Genomic DNA, 20,375 nt, shown 5'->3' with positions numbered 1-20,375 from the left:
AGTGTTCTGAGCCCCTGACACTCAATTTTTCTCTTCACGTCTTCTTCCTCCTTTAGATGTGCTGCTGCCGCCCATCGCCCCGCCACAGCGTGGTAGGGTCTCGCCGCCTACAGTGGCCTCCTTCTCCCTCCTCATCCCGCTGCCGTTATGGCCATGGATGCCCTTGCCCCGACCTGACTCGCCGCCTCCACCACCGACCCTAACGCCGCCCCACTGCCCTGCCGGAGAGAGAGTCGTCGGATTTAGAGACGAAGAGGAGCTGAGCAAATCCAGCGCCCAGAAAATCGCATGTCACCGGCAAGCAAAACAACCAAGCGTTGTTTAGCATTTCTCGGGTAAAATGCAACGGTGAAATGTTTTGTACAGTAACACATCGGAAACAATACAGGGGCCGTTCGCTGGTCTTATAAGACTAGCCGGCTGGTTGATCTCCCCTCTCAATGTACTGTTCATCAAACTAGCCAAACAGTATTTTTCTCTCACAACAAACTAGCCGGAACAATGTTTTCCAGTCAAGTTTCAGACCAGCGAACGGGGTACAATAAGCCTGATCGGCTGGGAGCGGCTGGCTGGACTGGCCAGCCATCTTACATAAACACTGTTCATGTGAACCAACCAGCAGTACTTTTCTCTCACGTAAACGAACCAGCAACGATACGAACCAGCCGGCGTCCGTTCCTTGACCCTTGGCTGCCGTGCGGGCAGAGCGAGAGGTGGCGGCGACGTGCATCACCTTTCACGCGCATGAAATTGGATGGAGTCCCGTCCAACTCTGCAAGTTCAATTCCTTTCCGTCGTGGACACCCCATCGTTCGTAATCTCAGATTAGCATAGCCCACACGGCTGCCTTCCCCGTCGCCGTCCGATCCAGATCCCACGCCACGCCCCCGCCTCAGCTCGCCTCATCAGACATCACCCCCCTCCGTCCGGGCGCAGCGGCCAGCGCCGACCAGACAGGCTCCTCGTCACAAACACGCGCTCCCCTCGTCTCGCCGCGCCGATCCAGCCCGCCCGGCGCCCGGCCCCGCGGCGCGCAATGGCCCTCGACACCGCCGACGCGCCGCGCTCGCGCCCCGACGCCAGCGCCGCCGTGCACCCGCTCCTCTCCGACGACGACGGCTCCACCTCCACGGCCGCGGCGGGGGAGACAGCGGAGGAGCTGGACGCCAGGTACGCCCCCTACGCGCGCCGGGACGCGTACGGGACCATGGGCCGCGGCCCGCTGCCCGCGGCGCAGGCGGCGCGGCTGGCGCTGGCCGCCGCGGTGCTCCTCCCGCTCCGCTTCGTCGCGGGGATGCTCGTGCTCCTGCTCTACTACTTGGTGTGCCGCGCGTGCACGCTGTTCGTGGATGCGGATGAGGGGCGCCCGAGGCTGGCGGGGTGGAGGAGGAAGGCGGTGCTGCGGTCCGGGTGCGCGCTCTCGCGGGCGATGCTCTTCGTCTTCGGGTTCTACTGGATCCGCGAGACCCACAGGAGATTCCCCAATGCTGAGGTTAGTTCCGGTGTCATGCCTGTACTGAATAATCTCAGCGTTTTGGTTCTGTGTTGCTTCAAAAGTACTCCTACTGTATTTGGTCCTAGAGCACCAAGGTTGATGGGTTGTAGGAAGTAGAGTGACAGCGACACTAAGGTCAGTGTTACTCACTTCCTCTGGAATGCATCTGCAGCAACGTTTATGATGCTGATGCAACTATGGATCGGCAAGAAATAGGGTCCGAGTTAACCTTTTTTTGGCTAGAGCATGTAGAGTAATTGTATTGATTACATTTAGATATCTATTCGTTTCCTGATGATGGAATTCTTTTTTGAAGTCCTGTATGCACTCTTAGGCATTTATGCTATTGTAAATTACAGAGATATTTTTTCTCTGTTTTCCCTCTTTGTCTGTGGGCAATGTGGATGTGCTTCCATTCTTACTTACTGCTGTGGAAGTGATTTGCTGAGTGCCACTAATTGGCTTAAATTAGCATAGGGAAACTTGGATATTTGTAGCTAATAAAATTCGTATGCATGGTGGTTTGTTTTGCTTGTTCAGATAGATTGAAGATAAGTTAGATTGATGTTATGTGACTTGTGTTCCCCTGCTTTATTAGATGCTTTCAAATCCTCGAGACAGGTTTATTGTCAGTATGCAGTTGTCTGATATTTCTACTACGAAACCCTTAATAAGTGGCTGGAACTTGGCATCATACTGTGTTGTATTAGTCACAAATCCAGAATCTGGATGCTACATATTCTCACTTTAGGACAATGACTGGCAATTCCCTGTGCCCCCTACCCTTTCATAAAAATATCTTAGTGCTCAATTCAATTTGCGATAACTAGCAATAGAGACGTTTGGTGCCTTAAAGCACTCAACGAATTCGGATTGTACTTCAGTAATGGCAATGATTTCTTCTGCACGTAATGCATCATATAACCTTCCGCAGATTACTGCTGTTCTGCCCATGTGACTTGAACTATAAATTTTGTTCCCTGGTTCCCCTGTCATCTTGGTGTACATTTTTTCAGGATGTAAATCAGGACCAATCTGAAGAATCCCAAAGGCCAGGGGCAATTGTATCTAATCATGTGTCTTATGTGGATATTCTTTATCACATGTCAGCATCCTTTCCAAGTTTTGTTGCTAAGGTACTTATTTGTTGCTCCACATAACTTATTCAAACTTTACAAATCAATGTATTCTAGCTTTGTATGTGTCCTTTCAATGCTTAAATGCATCCTTATTATAGGAGTCAGTGTCCAGGTTGCCACTTGTTGGTCTCATAAGGTACCTTTTTCGTGCTTATTAATACTTTCTTAATTTCTGGTAGTGTCTTATTCATATATATATTCTGCTAGAAGATGGACTTAGCTAGTTTCATTTATATTTTCATATGATATATGTAGAATATATTGAAACTAACTTTTCTTTTCTGGTGTAATGCAGCAATTGTCTTGGATGCATTTTTGTTCAACGAGAATCGAAGTCTTCAGATGCTAAAGGTGTCTCAGGTATATATTGACTACATTCCTGGAAATAGTTATACTTGCGCTAGTTTTTTCGAGCCAAATAAAAGTTATTTATTATTGTTAGCATCCTCAAAATATTCGGTTAGTATTCAACGGCTTCTTTTACTAACACTTCAAATATTGCATTATATTCACGACTTGTAATGTTCTGTAGTTTTTGTTCATTCATTGTTTCTTTCCGAACTTTCTGTACTGTATGTAGGTGCTGTAACTGAAAGGGTCCGAGAGGTTTGTCAAGATAAGAATACCCCAATGATGTTGTTCCCTGGTTAGTGTATGACCATTTATTTTATTTTCCAGTTTTTCTTGTAACTAAGCTTTATTTAATCTAATGGTTGCCAATTTCCTGAGCAATGTTTTCCTAAACGCCAAACGGTAAACAGTCGGTCACCTACCGTTTAGCCATTATTCGGGCAAAACGTCCCATTAAACGGGCTAAACAGCCAATTAAACGGGGTAAACGGGTGATTAAACGGAAACGACGCACCACTGTGTAGGGTTTACACGGTGTGTAAACGGGCTAAACGACCGTTTAGGCGAACAGTGTTCAGTCATGATCATTTATGAAGGGTTATTAGCACCATCCTTTAAAAGGTGCTGTTTCCTATGTGCTTTTAAATTAGTCATCCTCCCTTATCACATGGGCAAACTTTGTATTGTCTTGAAGCTGGACATAACTATTCAAAGTGTAATGATGAAAACATGCTTTGCTGAGAGAATAGCTGAATAGAACCATTTTGAGTTACAGGATTAGCAGGAATTCAGAATCATGTTCCATTGCCTATGTATAAACATTGTTACCTTTCAGTGTTCACCCACAATTTTGTGCTCCAGTCTGTTTCTACTTTATTTATATCACGCGATCAAAATATATTTGGCTTCATCATTTTCTATTCCAACATACATGTTGGAAAGTTAGCAATCTTGTTCTATGCAATCTTGTTTCCTTTCCTTCGTTTTGTCTCTTCAAGAAACTTGATTGTCGTGTATTATAGACTTACGCTTTCCATTTCTTTCAGAGGGAACTACTACAAATGGGGATTACCTTCTTCCATTTAAGACCGGAGCCTTTCTTGCAAGTGCACCAGTGCAGCCAGTCATTTTGAAATACCCTTACAAGAGATTTAGTCCAGCATGGGATTCCATGGATGGAGTAAGTACTTATTGCAAATCTACACTTTCTTAACTATGTCAATTTAGAACCTAAAAGTAGACACAGGGGTGCTTGAGCAATTTAGTGAAACCTTGTGTGAAGAGTTCCACGCTTGAGAAGTTTGTTTTTATCTATTTTTTAAGCTCTTATTCAGGCTTTGATTAGGATGTTGCCAACTTTGCCATTATTATTTTTGTTCAATAGTACTGTCCATGTTTGTTTAACTAATAATCCATCCGTTCGAAATTGTAAAGATACATAGTTTTTGCTATGCACTTGGATATATACTGTTTCTAGATACATAGTAAAAAACATGTATCTATAAAAGTCAAAATGACTTACAATTTGGAATGAAGGTAGTACTGTCTAATATTTTGACCTTGTTGTGCCTAACTGCCACAACTTCTAGATAGTTCAATAAACTACACACATGATATCACATTAAGCCACTAAGGACATTGTCAAAGAAATACATTATTATTTAGGATAGATAGTGAGACTGCCATGCTAGAGAACTTCTCCATATGGAACATCCAAACATTTATTCATGGTTTCTATATAATTTCTTAAGTATATGGCACTTAACCAACTTTGTGTCTATCTTTTGTGTTGGCTATTACATTTATTTCTGCATTGGCAATAATATGCTCTTTTTTCTTGATTCATTGAGTTCTGACACCTTTTTTTTTCAACAAAAACTTGCAGGCACGTCATGTGTTTTTGCTGCTCTGTCAATTTGTAAATCACATGGAGGTGGTTCGGTTGCCTGTATACTATCCTTCTCAACAAGAAAAGGAAGATCCTAAGCTCTACGCAAATAACGTCAGAAAACTGATAGCAATGGAGGTAGGCTAAAACTAAAACTGAGCCCATGTCTAAAAGCACTCCATGCAAAGACCCAACGGCCTATTCGTAATATTTGTATCCACCAAGGGCTGGAGAATATGATTGATCTCTCCTTACCTATAAAGAGGATGGCGCCGCTGTCAGAAAAACCATTGCCAATATGGGGAGGAAAGATAAGCTTGGAAAATGAATGTGAGGGAGAGTGCCCTTTCTTGATCCCTTGGCTCCTTTATATATTTAATGAGGTGAATCTTCTCTCCAGCCCTTAGTGAGTAGGCCTGCAGCGGCTGCTGCAAACACACACCTGCCCAATACTGTTCCCTATGCGCCAGCTGCAGCTGCTAAAATAAGTCCTTTTCACAAAAAAAAAATCCTAAAAAAAGGTTCTTGGGCCTGTACGTAGTGTTTTTTTTTGGCATGGGTTTCGTTCTAGCGTGGGCCTTTCCTCCAATAATAAGCCCTAGAATGACCGATCACCTTTTTGAATATGAAATTAATATGTTCATGATCCCACCATATAATAACCTTCTCTTTCTCCAGGGCAATTTAATTCTTTCTAATCTTGGGTTGGCGGAGAAGCGCGTGTACCATGCAGCACTGAATGGTACTAGTAATCTACCTGGTGCTAGTAGACATCAGAAAGATGATTAAAAGACGTTGCGTCGCTTCTTTTGTAAACTGACAGGTGAGGAGCATTTAAAATGTAACTGTGTGCGTGTTTTATATTTGTAATGCGGCGCTTTGTTTGTTTGTTTGAGGAGCCTGTTGAATACCATCCTGATACTACATTGTACGAAAACATTAGCCGTTATAGTTTGATATGGTTCATGCCCTCCTATGAGGTCTTTCAAATTTCGAGCGCTGCTGTTTTCTTCACCAGATGACCAGATCTGAATCTTCTACTTGCTTTCCTACAGTTTTATTTGATGTCAACTGTGAAATCTAATTCAGAAACACTTGTTGATTGCGGTGGTCTGTCTTTGTACGCTTGTTTTATTACTTATTACTTAGTATTGTCATCTCTTAAATTGCCACACTTATTAAAGTATCTCAAGAACACAAGAACATTTGCTATCCCCTTCCTGTGAGAAACCCTCTGCCCACAGCCTTGCCAATTTTTTGCGTTCGGGGTCTCGGGGCAGAGTGAAACACCCAAATAAATAGATATGCATTTTTTTAGTCATTCTTTGCTATTAACATTTGATAGTTTTTTTTCTTCTGTTACAATACACGGGCAAATTTGATAGTAAATAAGAAAAGAGAATTTGGTCTCCAGGCATCCTCTGTTCCTAAGTTTCTTCGCTAGCTAAAGGACCGTAAAGTGTGTGTACAAGATATAGAGAAGATGTCCATTGATGATAAAAAATATAGAGAACGAGAGTGTGGGTTTAAGAAAACTTTGAGAAAGTTATTTTTTCTTTTTACTTGTGCGGGGTGGTAAGGCCCGCTAGGGTCATCCTAGGATTACGCAGGGTCGATATCTTTCTGTTCCACTAGCAGCAAGCTGTTCGCGTCCCTTTGGAGGACTCGTTCTAATCTTCCATATATCGATATTTTACAAAATAGATCTCCAAAGAATATAGTGATGGGATACGAGTGGCGAGCAAATGCAAGAACTGCACAGAACCTTGGCATATGTGTCATCAATCCTTTGATAGCATTGCACCGTACCGTACCACCTATTTTGTATCACCCGTTAGGAATTGTTTCGTGGCAACAGAACAAGACAAAAACTTTGCATGAAATTCTCTCCTGTGCCAGTGTTGCTACGGAACATGCATGGTTCGTTTATCCCGGAACAGAAAACCTGAGGGCGGTCCCACTAGAAAACACTATGTAATAGTAGTGTCCATGATAATGCCATGTCATATAGACATTAGCTGAGAAAATATGGTTCAATGTATAATGCTAATTATTCCTAACAAATAAACTTTTGCGACTATTTTCTCCTCCTCTTATATCCTCCAACTATAGTCAGACATTATTCTAGTTAAATTTTCACCTCACTCAAATTATATGAAATGACATTCCAATTCATTGGGTGATCAAATTTTGAATCGATCCAATGACCCAGAAATAATTAGAACTTATATTCCTAGTGGCCACAATTTTCATTTGGTTCGGATTTTGCACTCACGCTCGCCTGCGCTCAGCATCCTTATACTGACTCTGACTAGGTTGCTCAGCATGTTTTACCAACACTATGTACTCATTATTTTCAACATCTTGTGCTTTCTATTCTGTACTAACCAAGACGAGAGGGTGTCAAATTCATTAAATAAAGAAAAGATTAAACAGGGGCCCCCCCTGGAGCAAAAAGTAAAAAAAACTCTGGAGGAGGTAATAACTAATAAGATGGCTTGCACCTGCAAGAAAAACCCAAGTTATATATACCTTGTTCCTTTCCTTAATATACATTAAAAGACCAAAACAGCGACGAGAGAAGAATGAATGAGAGCCGATTAAAATTCTTATCTAAGAACTTGGCTTTATCCTAATCTTCACCAAATCTCCTCTCCTCTAGCAAACTCAAGCCCCTGTACTCATGACAAGGCTATATGGCATAGAGATAGTGCTAGGAAAGCCCAAATGGCCAAGCGGAAGTAAAGAAAAGTCAGGAAAACACCTTGAAAACACAAAGAAGATGATTTTCACCTCTCGAGGTGTGAAAGTTCCACGCAACCTGTTTTCAGCACAAAGAATCGAGCAAGAAAATCATCTTCCTTAGGACATTGTGAAGTCCTAATGAAAATCATGAGTTGAAAATCACACGGCCTATTTCCACGCAGATTGGGAGGAGAAGAACAAGTTAAGCATGAATTTGATCTCTTGATTACAATGAATGATTGCAATTCACTCCTAGTAGATCTCAAAACTTAGATGACGAAAAGCTCAATCAAAGATCCACTCGTCTCTCCCTCTCTTCCTAGCCCTAAACTAAAGGCTCATCAACCTAACAAATGAGAGTCTAATACCCAAGGCTTCCAAAGACTTAGTCTCCACAACTAGCCATCTCTCATATATGTCCCCCCAAGTTGCCCTTACATGAAGCACTTAGCCCAGATACCCATTAGGGGTAATTAAAACCATCCAAGTTTCTCTTCATCGACCCGACGAGCCCAATGCCTTCTCTACTTTGCTTGGCGTCGATGCCACCACGTGTCCACCAATCCACCACTCCATGAATTTGAGGCCCAAACTAGTTAAACCCACCGTTGATGATTTTGAGACTGAAACCACCAAACCATTCACTCTTGTTTTTGAGGCCCAAACCAGCAAACCTCCTCCTGATGGTTTTGAGGCCCAAGCCACCAAACCACCCATCCACGGTGAAAGCATCTAGGTCCCTAGTTGAGTTTCGGTGATTAATGACAATACAAGATTACTGTGACTAACGTGTGTTTTGCAGATGCAATTAAGTTAGGTCATGGTAATGGCAATTGATTGGACAATCATGGTTGTCATGCCCCTACGATGGAAATCGTTTCAATTTTTAAAGGATGGACGACAAGGTTAAGGATGGACTAGTTCTAAGTGTCGTTTGGAGTTGAAGAGACACTTAGAGTAGTTTAGGACTTTATTTTTCCTTTGGCCGTACTATTAAGGGGGGTATGGACGGGTAGCTTGACCTAGGTGAGTCTAGTGGGTTAGGTGTGGTACACACTTATCAAATCTAGCACTAGGTAGCTCCAAAATAGCCCTTAGATCAATTGGAGCAAACTTCATTCACATATGATTGCGAGTTGGAAGTGAATGGAGGGTCAAATGTTGATCGGACGCTGGTTCCGGTGTGATCGGACGTTGACGCAGAGTCCGGTCAGTTCATTTGATCAAGGTGAAGTCATCTGCATGTGACCGGACACTGAGTGAAATGTGACCGGACGCTAGGTGCCAGAGTCCGGTCAACTCCAGTAAGGTTCCAGAGAGGGAGAATCCGGATCGGACGTGTCCGGTCAGTGCTGACCGGACGCTGGTCAGGTTCCGGCTACTGACCGGACGCTGAGCAGCAAAGTGACCGAACGCTGGGTTCCAGAGTCCGGTCAACATCAGTAAGGTTCCAGAGAGCAGTTTTTGTGACCGGAGGCTGGTCAGAGTCCAGTCACAACTTAACTGCTTGGTTGCGGGGAGAACTGACCGGAGCGTCCGATCACCCCGCAGTGGCACATAACGGTTCGTTTTGAATGAGGGGTTATAAATACTTCCTCTATTCACTCAAGGGATCACTTTTGCTCATTCCAACAGCTGAGAAACACCCTTGAGAGTGCCAAGAAGAGCAAGGTCCTAGTGAGGTGATTGAGATTTGAGAATCTAAGAGAGAGGCCTCATTAGTGAAAGCAAGAGTAGCAAAGTGTGCATCCATCCTTCTCATTAGGTTTGTCGTGGTCAAGTGAGAGTTCGTGCTTGTTACTCTTGGTGATCGCCATCATCTAGATGGCTTGGGGATGATTGGGAGCTTGGTGATCATCCAACGGAGCTTGTGGATGACCCAACTCATGTTGTGAGCGGTTGTGGGTGATTCACCGCGACGGAGTGTCGAAGAATCAACCCGTAGAGAGCACTTGATCCTTGCGTGGATCAAGGGGGAGCTACACCCTTGCGTGGGTGCTCCAATGAGGACTAGTGGGGAGTGGCGACTCTCCGATACCTCGACAAAACATCGCCGCGTTCCTCGTTCTCTCTTTACTTTAAGCATTTACATTGAGCAATTCAATTCTTGTCTTTACATTCATAGAATTGCCATGCTTGAGTAGGATTGGAACATAGGTTGCTAAACTTTTGTGCTTTAGAACGATAGAAACACTTTCTAGGCATAAGGGGTGAAGTGGGCTAATCATAGGGTTTAATTATTGCAAAGAATTTTAGAATTAGCCCAATTCACCTCCCTCTTGGGCATCTTGATCCTTTCAATTGGTATCAGAGCCTCGTGCTCACGTATTTAGGCTTAACCATCTAGAGAAAGATGTCTCACGGGGATGGACCTATTCCTATCTTTGAGGGGGATGATTTTTCTTATTGGAAAATCCGCATGGAGGCGTATTTAGAAGCTCTAGATGTTGGAATACTTAGAGCCGCCTCACAAGGATTCCCAAAACATCGAGATCCCATGCACCTTCAAGGCGATGAAGTGAACTATGAGAAATGGAATGCAAAGGCTCGAAACACCATCTTTAGAGGCCTTTGCAAAGATGTGTTTAACCGAGTGAGGAACCACAAGGACGCCCATGCACTATGGTCAGACATTTGTGCGCTCCATGAGAGAACTAAGAGCGAGCGTGAGGAACGCTATCATCTTGTAATGAAAAAGCTTAATTCTTTCAAGATGCTTCCTAAAGAGAGTGCTAATGAAATGTACTCACGCTTGAATGTTCTTATAGAGGAAGTCAATGGGCTTGGACTCACTCAAATGCAACCATCCAATGTTATAAGAAAGATCTTGAGTGTCCTCCCCATTGATAAATATGGGCATATTGTGACCGTGCTTCATCAAGGTGATCTTTCCACTGCTACACTGACTCAAATCTTGAGAAAGATCAATGCTCATGAGATGTACATGCACATCACACCACACGATGGCTCATCCTCTACCAAGAAGAAAGACAAAGACTTAGCATTCAAGGCTAGCCAAGAGAAGGGCAAAGCAAGAATTGAGTATGAGAGCTCAAGTGATGATGAAGTTGATGATGCAAGTCTTGCTCTCATGGTGAGAAGAACTGCCAATATGCTAAAGAAGCTCAACAAGAGTGGCATCAAGTTCGATGGCAAGAAAAAGAAGTTCTTCACTAGCACTAGAAGGAAGCCAATCTCTAAGATAGATTGCTATAATTGTGGAGAACTTGGTCATCTAGCACATCAATGCACAAAGCCCAAGAAAGACAAGTACAAGAAGAAGAACAAGGGCAATAAAGATGACTCAAGTGATGATGATGAGAAGAAGAAAAACAAGACATACAAGAAGAAAGATGGCAAGAAGGACTTCCACAAGAAGAAAAATGGCAAGGCATACATCGTTGGTGATTGGCTCACGAACATTGATTCATCAAGTTGCTCATCCGATGATGATAGTGATAATGAGAAGGTGGCCGCCATTGTGATTGACTCTTCATCATCTTCACCGACACCACCGCTATCATCCTCTACACACCTATGCCTTATGGCCAAGGGTGAACAAAAGGTATCAAATGATGATGATAGTAGTGGTGATGATCATGCTAATGATGATGATAGTGATAGTGATAGTGATGATGATAAATACGAATCACCTTCATATGATGATCTTGTTAAATTGCTAAATCAATATACTAAGATTATTAGAAAGACTAGAGCTAAAAATGATAAGTTAGAAGCTAAGAATGATTCTCTTTTAGCTAAATGTGATATAGCGGAAAAGGCTAGTTTTGAGCTTAGAGAAGCAAATGATGCTATGACATCCAAACTCAAGGAGCTCAAATCTTCTAAGAAAGAGCTTAAAGAAAAACATGATAAACTTGAGAGGATACATAATGAGCTCATCACTAACCACAATATGCTAAAAGAAGAATATACAACTCTCAAGATAAATCATGATAATCTTGTTATTGCTCAAGATTTTTTATCCAATGAGCCACATGATGCTACTAACAATGTTGTTAAGATTGATATAGCTACATCATGTGATGATTTAATTGTTGAGAGCATTGAGCAAGGATCTAGTAGCAAAGGCAAGCAAGTGGTTGAAACCGACAACTATGATGAGTATGTCAAGCTCAAGCATGATAATGAAAAGCTCAAGAAAGGTCTTGAAGAGCTCAAAACCACCAACACTATAGTGCTAGAAACTCTTGATCATGATGGTGATTTGATTCTTGAGAATGAGAAGCTTAAAGAAGAGAACAAGAAACTCAAGGAAGAGAAAAATAATGATGCACTCAAGGAAGAGAACAAGAAGCTCAAGTTGGAGAAAGAGCATCTCAAGATTGGATTGAACAAGTTCACAAGAGGCAAGCATCTTCAAAGTGAGCTACTAATGAACACCGTCATGAAGATGGATAGAAGTGGCATTGGGTATTTGGCAAACCAAGAGAAGAAGGCTCAAGCTCAACAACAACAACACAAGTCAAAGCCAAAACCAAAGAGGTGTTTTGACTGTGGATAAGAAGGCCACTTTGCCCATGAGTGTCAAACTCCACCACCACAACCCTTGCCCAAGCATGCTAGACCCTTTGCTTTCAATGCTCATTACATGCTTAGAAAGGACTCTAGTGGAAAGATGAAAGTTATGTTCTTAGGACCTCCCAACAAGAATAGGCCTAAGAAAATTTGGGTTGCAAATTCACTTATTAAGAAAGTCAAGGGCCCTCAACAAGTTTAGGTTCCTAAAGCTTGATCTCTTATGTGTAGGTGAACTACAAAATCGATGGAAGTCATTGGGTAATTGATAGTGGTTGCACACAACATATGACCAGTGATCCTTGTATGTTCACCTCACTAGATGAAGAAGTAGATGGACAAGAAAGAATCACATTTGGAAATAATTCAAAGGGCAAGGTTAAAGGATTGGATAAAGTGGCAATATCAAATGATCATTCAATCTCAAATGTGCTATATGTTGCTTCATTGAGCTTCAACTTGCTATCCGTTGGACAATTGTGTGATCTTGGCTTTCAATGCCTATTTACCGAGAAGGAAGTGGTTGTATCCAAGAAAGATGATGATCAAGTGATATTCAAGGGATTTAGATACAACAACCTATATCTAGTGGACTTCACCTCCGAAGATGCTAATTTGAAGACTTACCTATTCACCAAAATAACACTTGGGTGGCTATGGCATAGAAGACTTGCTCATGCTGGGATGAGCTCACTCAAGAAGCTAATGAAGAATGATTTGGTGAGAGGGTTGAAGGATGTGAAGTTTGAGAAGGACAAGCTTTGTAGTGCATGTGAAGCCAACAAACAAGTTGCAAATACTCGTCCTACAAAAGCTTTCATGTCAACAACAAGAGTACTAGAGCTCCTTCACTTGGATTTATTTGGACCAACAACATACAAGAGTTTGGGAGGAAATCTTTATTGTCTTGTGATTGTTGATGACTACTCAAGATACACATGGGTGTTCTTCCTTTATGACAAATCCAAAGTTGCATCATGCTTCAAGAAGTTTGCCAAGAGAGCACAAAATGAGTTTGAAGTGAAGCTCAAGAAGATTAGAAGCGACAATGGGAAAGAATTTGACAACACAAACATTGAAGCCTATTGTGATGAAGTTGGGATCAAGCATGAGGTCTCCGCAACATATACTCCTCAACAAAATGGTGTAGTTGAGAGAAAGAACCGGACATTGATCACACTTGCAAGAACAATGCTTGATGAGTACAATACTCTTGAAGCTCTATGGGCAGAAGCTATCAACACCGCATGCTATGCATCCAACTGTTTATTCCTTCAAAAGTTTCTTGGCAAGACACCTTATGAGTTGCTCAATGGGAAGAAGCCAGATGTCTCCTTCTTTAGGGTGTTTGGTTACAAATGCTACATCTACAAGAAGCGGCAACACCTAGGGAAGTTTCAAAGACATTGTGATATTGGTTTTCTTGTTGGTTACTCATCAAAGTCCAAAGCATATCGAGTATTTAATCATGCCATCGGCTTGGTTGAAGAAACATATGATATGGAATTTGATGAATCTAACGGCTTCCAAGGAGCACATGAGAATCTTGATGATGTAGGTGATGAACCATTGAGGGAGGCCATGAAGAATATTCTGGTTGGAGACATCAAGCCACAAGATGATGAAGATGATGTACAAGTGATTAATCCACCTTCTTCGTCAAATGTGCCACAAGATGGTGATAAAGATAGGAGAGTAGAAAATAAAGACACTCATGTCTCCCATGAGCAAATGGTGATACAAGCACATGATGTTGATGCTCTATGACCTCCCCCTAAAGTGGTTGATAGAAGAAATTCACCTCTACTACAAGCTCATCCACAAGATCTTATCATAGAAAGTTCATCAAAGGGTGTAATGACTCGATCTCAAAAACTTGCTTCATTTATTAAACATCACTCGTTTGTCTCTTGTTTTGAGCCTACCAAGGTAGAAGAAGCTCTTCAAGATCTAGATTGGACAAATGCCACGTATGAAGAGTTGAACAACTTCACCCACAATGAAGTTTGGACTCTTGAAGAGCGACCACAAGGTGCAAGAGTCATTGCAACAAAATGGGTGTTCCGCAACAAGCAAGATGATCAAGGCATTGTTGTGAGGAACAAGGATAGACTAGTTGTGAAGGGGTTCTCTCAAGTTGAAGGGTTGGATTTTAGAGAGACCTTTGCAGTGGTTGCAAGACTAGAAGTCATGCGTATCCTCCTTGCATATACATCACATCATAAAATGAAACTATATCAAATGGATGTGAAAAGTGCATTTTTAAATGGCTTTATTAATGAACTAGTTTATGTTGATCAACCTTCCGGGTTTGAAGACCCTAGATATCCTAATCATGTTTATAGGTTATCTAAGGCGCTATATGGGCTTAAGCAAGCCCCAAGAGCTTGGTATGAGCGTCTTCGGGATTTCCTCATCAAGAAGGGCTTCACCATTGGGAAGGTCGACACCACACTATTTACCAAGAAGCTTGATGGATATATCTTTATTTGTCAAGTATATGTTGATGATATTATCTTTGGATCATCAAATGAAGATTCTTGCAAAGAGTTTGGTGAATTGATGTCGAAGGAGTTCGAGATGTCAATGATTGGAGAGCTTACATTCTTTTTTGGTTTTCAAGTCAAGCAAATGAGAGAAGGGATTTTTATCTCTCAAGAGAAATATACTAATGATCTTCTCAAGAGATTCAAAATGGATGAATGTAAGCCAATCAAGACACCAATGCCAACTAATGGACATCTCGACCTAGATGAGGGAGGTAACACAGTTGATCAAACTCTCTATCGCTCTATGATTGGTAGCTTGTTATATTTAACTGCATCTAGGCCCGACATTATGTTTAGTGTGTGTATGTGTGCTAGATTTTAAGCTAATCCTAAGGAAACTCATTTGATTGCCGTTAAAAGAATCCTTAGGTATCTTAAGCACACACCAAGCATTGGTCTTTGGTATCCCAAAGGAGCTAGATTTGAATTAGTTGGCTATTCCGATTCGGATTATGCCAGTTGCAAAGTTGATAGAAAAAGCACATCCAGAGGGTGCCATTTGCTTGGTAGATCACTTCTATCTTGGTCCTCCAAAAAAACAAAATAGTGTGGCTTTGTCCACTGCCGAAGCAGAATACATTGCCACGGGTGCTTATTGTGCACAAATACTTTACATGAAGCAAACTTTGCTAGAGTATGGTGTAGTTCTAGAAAAGATACCTCTTTTGTGTGACAATGAGAATGCGGTAAAACTTGCTAATAATCTAGTTCAACACTCTCGCACCGAGCACATAGATATCTGCCATCACTTTCTTAGAGATCATGTTGCTAAGAATGATATTTCACTAGAAGGTGTAAGGACCAAGGATCAATTGGCGGATATCTTCACTAAACCACTAGATGAGGCAACATTTTGTCGGTTGAGAAATGAGCTCAATGTGCTTGATTTTAGCAACTTCACTAGAAAATGTGCTTGTGTTGTCCCTTGCATTGCATTGTAATATACAACATGTTTAATCTCTGGTAATGCATTTAGGGCTTGCCTAACATGGTTAAGATAACCGCTGAAAAGCGTGTGAAGAAGCTTAACCTTGGATCAAACTTGACAAACATCTAGAATTACTTTCAAGTATTGCATTGCATATGCATGAATGTTGTTTTTGTCATTTCTCTTCAATCACCCTTCTATTGCCTATTTTCTTAAAAAGAATTATAGCCAAAGGTAAAATACTTTGAAAAATTTGAGGGTTTGAGAGAGGTCACTCACATCAGTCCCAATTGGTGTTTATTTGGATCTTATTAAAGTTGGGACTTGATTGGGAACAGGCAGCTCAATGGACTTTGAAGAATTATTGAAAAGGAGTGACCAGACGCTGGACCAGACTCGGCTCCCCTGTGTCTGGTCAGTTCATAGGTGGTGAACTATTGCTGCAATGGAGTGACTAGACACTGGAACAATGTTCTCCCTGCATCTGGTTAGAAGGTGATCCTACATCCGGTCAAGCGAAGAAGATGAAGACAGGATCGACCGTACTCTGGTTGCATCCAGTCCATTGGGATCGGACGTGTTCGGTCGTGACTCTAGGGGATTTGGACCTCTCTAGAGTCGATCGGACTCTGGGTGGCAGTGTCCGGTCGTTGCCACCAGAGCGACCGGTTAATAGTAGTCGTGCAGGATTCCAACTCTTATCTCATTTCCTTTTCTAATCCATCGGGAGCCATCATAAAATTGGACCGCGCCATGACCTAATCTCCATCCCGCAAGCTCGCCACGCCGACATCGCCGCATCCGTGCCCTACCGCGCATCTCGCTAACACATCCCGCGTTGTTCTGCTCCAGTGCCCACACATCGTCGCTCATCGCCGCATCCCTCGCAGCACTGCGTCTCCTCACACCGCGCCACCACCGCATCACACCGCCGCGCCCGTGACGCCGTGCCCATCGAAGCAGCGCTGCCTCACCACACTGTGCCACCATGCCCACACACACGCCTTGCTCCCACGCCGCTGTGCCCTAGCCCCGCTCTAGCACCATCTCCTACGCCACCGTACTGCATCGCCGTGCCTTCCCTGCGCCGCTGTGCCTCACCTTACCAGCGCGTGCCCATGCCCTAGCACTATTGCCTCACCGTGCCTTCACTATGCCACCACCAGCTACATCCCACGCCCGATCCTCGCCGCATTGCCGCAACCCTAACCCTAGACGTCCAGTTGCTGACCTAGTGGTTCCCCATTTCATTCCTCTTCTCTTTGATTTGCCGGTTCGCTAGGTAGCAAGCTCTTGTTTCTAATTTCGTATCTAATGCTTGCTTCTTAGGTTTTCATATCTCTAGATATATATTGAAATTATACATATATCTGATCTATTATAACATGTAGCAAGTCAGTGTTTCTGAGGTCTCATTGGTAGTTGTCAGTCAACTTGGGGCCAAGCTCACGAGTATGGATTGAGGCCAAGCCTCGGAAGTATCAGTGACAGTTGTTTCTTGTTCGAGGTAGCAGATCGTTCTAGATGGCACGTGTCAAGAATGTCGGAGGTGGTCTAGGTGATGAGGATCCGAGGCCTCCACTTCACTTGCCTACTGATGTGAAAGGCAAGGCAACAAAGAAGCTTGCGACAAAGAAGAGGAAGTATGCAGATGCTGACACAGAGAAAGTAGTAGCAGTTGCAGCCGCCGTAGACCATGCAGAGAGAGGAGGTGCTAGGAGTGGAGTACAGATAGCATATTAGCTTTCACCAGTACAAAGGGCAGCTATTGAGCAGATTAAGCATTGTCATGATAGTCCAGCTAGGACTGACATGCTTGAGGGATGCCGTGTTGCTTTGGAGGAGCCTCAGTCTCAGGGGGAGCCACAGCCAACAGAGCAGACTCAGGAAGGAGAGCAGGCCGAGCAGGCCAAGGAGACAGAGCCGGCATCTCAGCCACAACTTCACTGCTCTAGTCGTACCCATACTCAGGTGACACCGAGGCTAGAGACACAACGGAGGGGTTCTCATCCGCCTCCTAGATCATAGGGTCCGCCTCTAGTGACTCGTCTAGATTTGAGGGCCGCCACGACCAAGCAGGTGCAGCAGCTCAGATTTGTGTAGTTCGAAGAGTGGTTCCCATGTAGAAGGGATGAGCATGCATTAGATGGCTTCTATACACCACTGCAGGAGGATTTTTATAATACATATCTTAACAGTGGTGCAGCAGCTCAGGTTTGTTCTACTGAGGCCATTGTAGCAGCAACTAGAGAGCAGATTCACCCTTACCTATCTTACTTGCCAGGGCTGATAGACTTACTTAAACATACAGGCAGATATGTTCCATCTTGGGTCTGTGAGTTCTATGTACACTTTGGATTGACCCGCAGCACAGATTCATTCACTTTGCATTCAGAGGCAGAAATTATAGTCTAATGAGCTTTAGGGACAGGGAGATTCTCTGGCTTTAGGAGCAACCCGTCTGGTTACATGAGGTTTGCTATAGTCAGACAACGCCTCCTAGATGCCCTCACGGCGGTCTTGTGCCTCCTATAGATTTGGTCCGTCATTGCTTCATAGAGCCTTTTGGCGAGGGGTCGAGCAGGACACCTAGGGATCTTACTCCTATAGCCAGACTACTTAATGCTATCATGAGGAGGACCCTGCTCCTGAGGGTGGGATATCACGAGGGCTTGACTCGCATTTAGTTATGGCTCCTGAACTCTCTGATGCAACAGACTGTGTTTGATATTTGGGATCTTATTCTATCAGAGATGGAGGACACTCTTATAGAGGGGTTCAGAGGTCACAAGCAGCTGCCATATGCTCATTGGATTATATTCTTGATTCATAGGGCAGTTACAGTGAGGCCACCTAAGATGTTGGCAGAGTATAGTAGTGCTACTATAGAGTTTCCTACCTATAACATGACTCAGATGCTCCGTCATAGTAGGCCAAGTGCACCTAGTCAGCTGTGCCATCGTTTAGAGGTGCTAGAGACTATAGCCCAGTAGGATGAGACTATCAAGGGCATTGCAGCTACAGAGGAGGAGCAGTTAGATGCTCAGCAGGAGGGGATGGTCAAGAGCGACTCTAGTGATAGTTCAGATGACGACTATCAGGATATCCCTCAGATGCCTCCTCAACGTCATGACTATGAGGCCGGTAGCTCCAGTTCAGCTCCACTTGCACCAAAGACAGACCTCGCTCTACTTGCTATACTTGAGCGGATGAGGCAGCATCAGGCTCGCCAGGCTCAGGAGAACGCTGCTATATTTGCACAGTTCAGGCCAAATAGGATGAGTTCCAGCGACAGCAATAGGCTATCCAGCAGCAGCAGCAGACCATGCAGCAGCAGTAGCTTCTCATGCAGCAACAGTTACTTGGATTCATGCAACATGTAGTTACTGCTATTGAGGCTCCATCGCCACAGCCTTCACCCTAGATCAGCCAGCCTATCACCACTTCTATGACTCCAGCTTTACAGCCTACTAGGCTTCTGAGTTAGGGACAGGGACAGCCAATGACATAGTTTCCTTCACCTACAGAGCAGGTGTCCCAATGGTTTGCCTCACTAGTGCTAGCCCCGCAGTTCACACCTCTACAGACGGGCTTCACACTAGCTCAGACTTCCTCGCTGCTTGTGCTAGATACCTCAATCTCCAGGAGCCTTGGTGCTACCTTCAGTGAGTTGACAGGGAAACCTACTCTGCCATATCTATATGTTCCTAGTCCTTCCATAGTTGCTCCTATTACTGGGACTACAGAGATGCTTCCTTCTTCAGTTACATCATCAGAGCCACCTGCTATAGTCATACCTATAGAGTCTCTGGCCGCACCAGTCCCTGATCCGACCCAGACCGCTTTAGCATCGTTTCTAGCTACAGAGGGTCATACAGCTCAGAGCTTAGGATTAGATGATGATGGCATAGAATTCTAGCTTGCTCCTCGCACCTTAGCGTCCAACTCGTCCGCTGCAGCCCCACCGACCGACCCTTAGGTTTTGGTGTTTGACGCCAAATGATGAGGACATCACTACTTCATCGCATACAAGCCAAGTAGAGGAGGAGGTCCAGCATGGGCGTCCAATTCATCTTTTTCGTGGTGGAAGCCGAGTCCAACTCAAGTTCGAGTCCGGTTCGGGCTACAAGACCAGTCTGCCTTAAACTGGTCACCCAGGACGCATCCGGACTTCATTTTCAACGATCCACATATGGATGGAAAGCTAATTGGATAAGGAAACCAACCCAATTTGTTTCACATCAAAAGGCCTTCGGAATCAATGGGAATCGTCAAAACAAGTCAGCGTCCAGAATCTGTTAGGGTGCTGCGACACCGTCTTTTTGGTCCATTGGACCGTGTATCGTGTTTGGGCCCATTAGGGGCCGCGTCCAGGGGGGTGACGCCCAAGACTCTATAAATACCAGCCGTTGCTCTCCTTAGGGTTTGTGTTTTGTTTAGTTCTTGATTTCCTCGTGAAACAGACATCGTTTTGCTGCAACTGTGCCGCCAAGGCTGCTTGCTGTGAACCAGGGCCCTAGTTCTTGATCTTGTTCGCCTATGGCGATTAGTCATTTCGAATAAAGACTTGAACTCCTTCTCATTATCATAAGCCTCATATTTATTTGTAATTTTAGATTGCGTTCATCCTGTTCTTGCTTGTGTTCTCGATTCGCTTGTAGGAAAGCCTTCTCGGTGAGGTCAATCGCGTTCGCGTGGTTGATAACCAACGGAGCAGTAGTGTAATGGTTGCGGGGGTCCG

General features: G+C 43.8%; 1 protein-coding gene across 1 annotated transcript; it reads left to right on the top strand.

The window, feature by feature from the left end:
• The first annotated feature begins 729 nt into the window (after positions 1–729).
• On the top strand, positions 730–5,976 carry LOC136458178 (lysophospholipid acyltransferase LPEAT1-like). The gene is made up of 8 exons (XM_066458161.1): positions 730–1,492; positions 2,512–2,631; positions 2,733–2,770; positions 2,930–2,994; positions 3,215–3,280; positions 4,032–4,165; positions 4,871–5,011; positions 5,552–5,976. Exons 1-8 carry the CDS (start codon positions 1,037–1,039, stop codon positions 5,660–5,662), a joined length of 1,131 nt encoding a protein of 376 aa, XP_066314258.1. The 5' UTR covers positions 730–1,036; the 3' UTR covers positions 5,663–5,976.
• The last annotated feature ends 14,399 nt before the right edge of the window (positions 5,977–20,375 follow it).

The sequence above is a fragment of the Miscanthus floridulus genome, chromosome 6 (assembly GCF_019320115.1).
Source record: "Miscanthus floridulus cultivar M001 chromosome 6, ASM1932011v1, whole genome shotgun sequence".
NCBI classification, from domain to species: domain Eukaryota; kingdom Viridiplantae; phylum Streptophyta; class Magnoliopsida; order Poales; family Poaceae; genus Miscanthus; species Miscanthus floridulus.
This window is presented reverse-complemented; position numbering and strand designations above follow the sequence as displayed.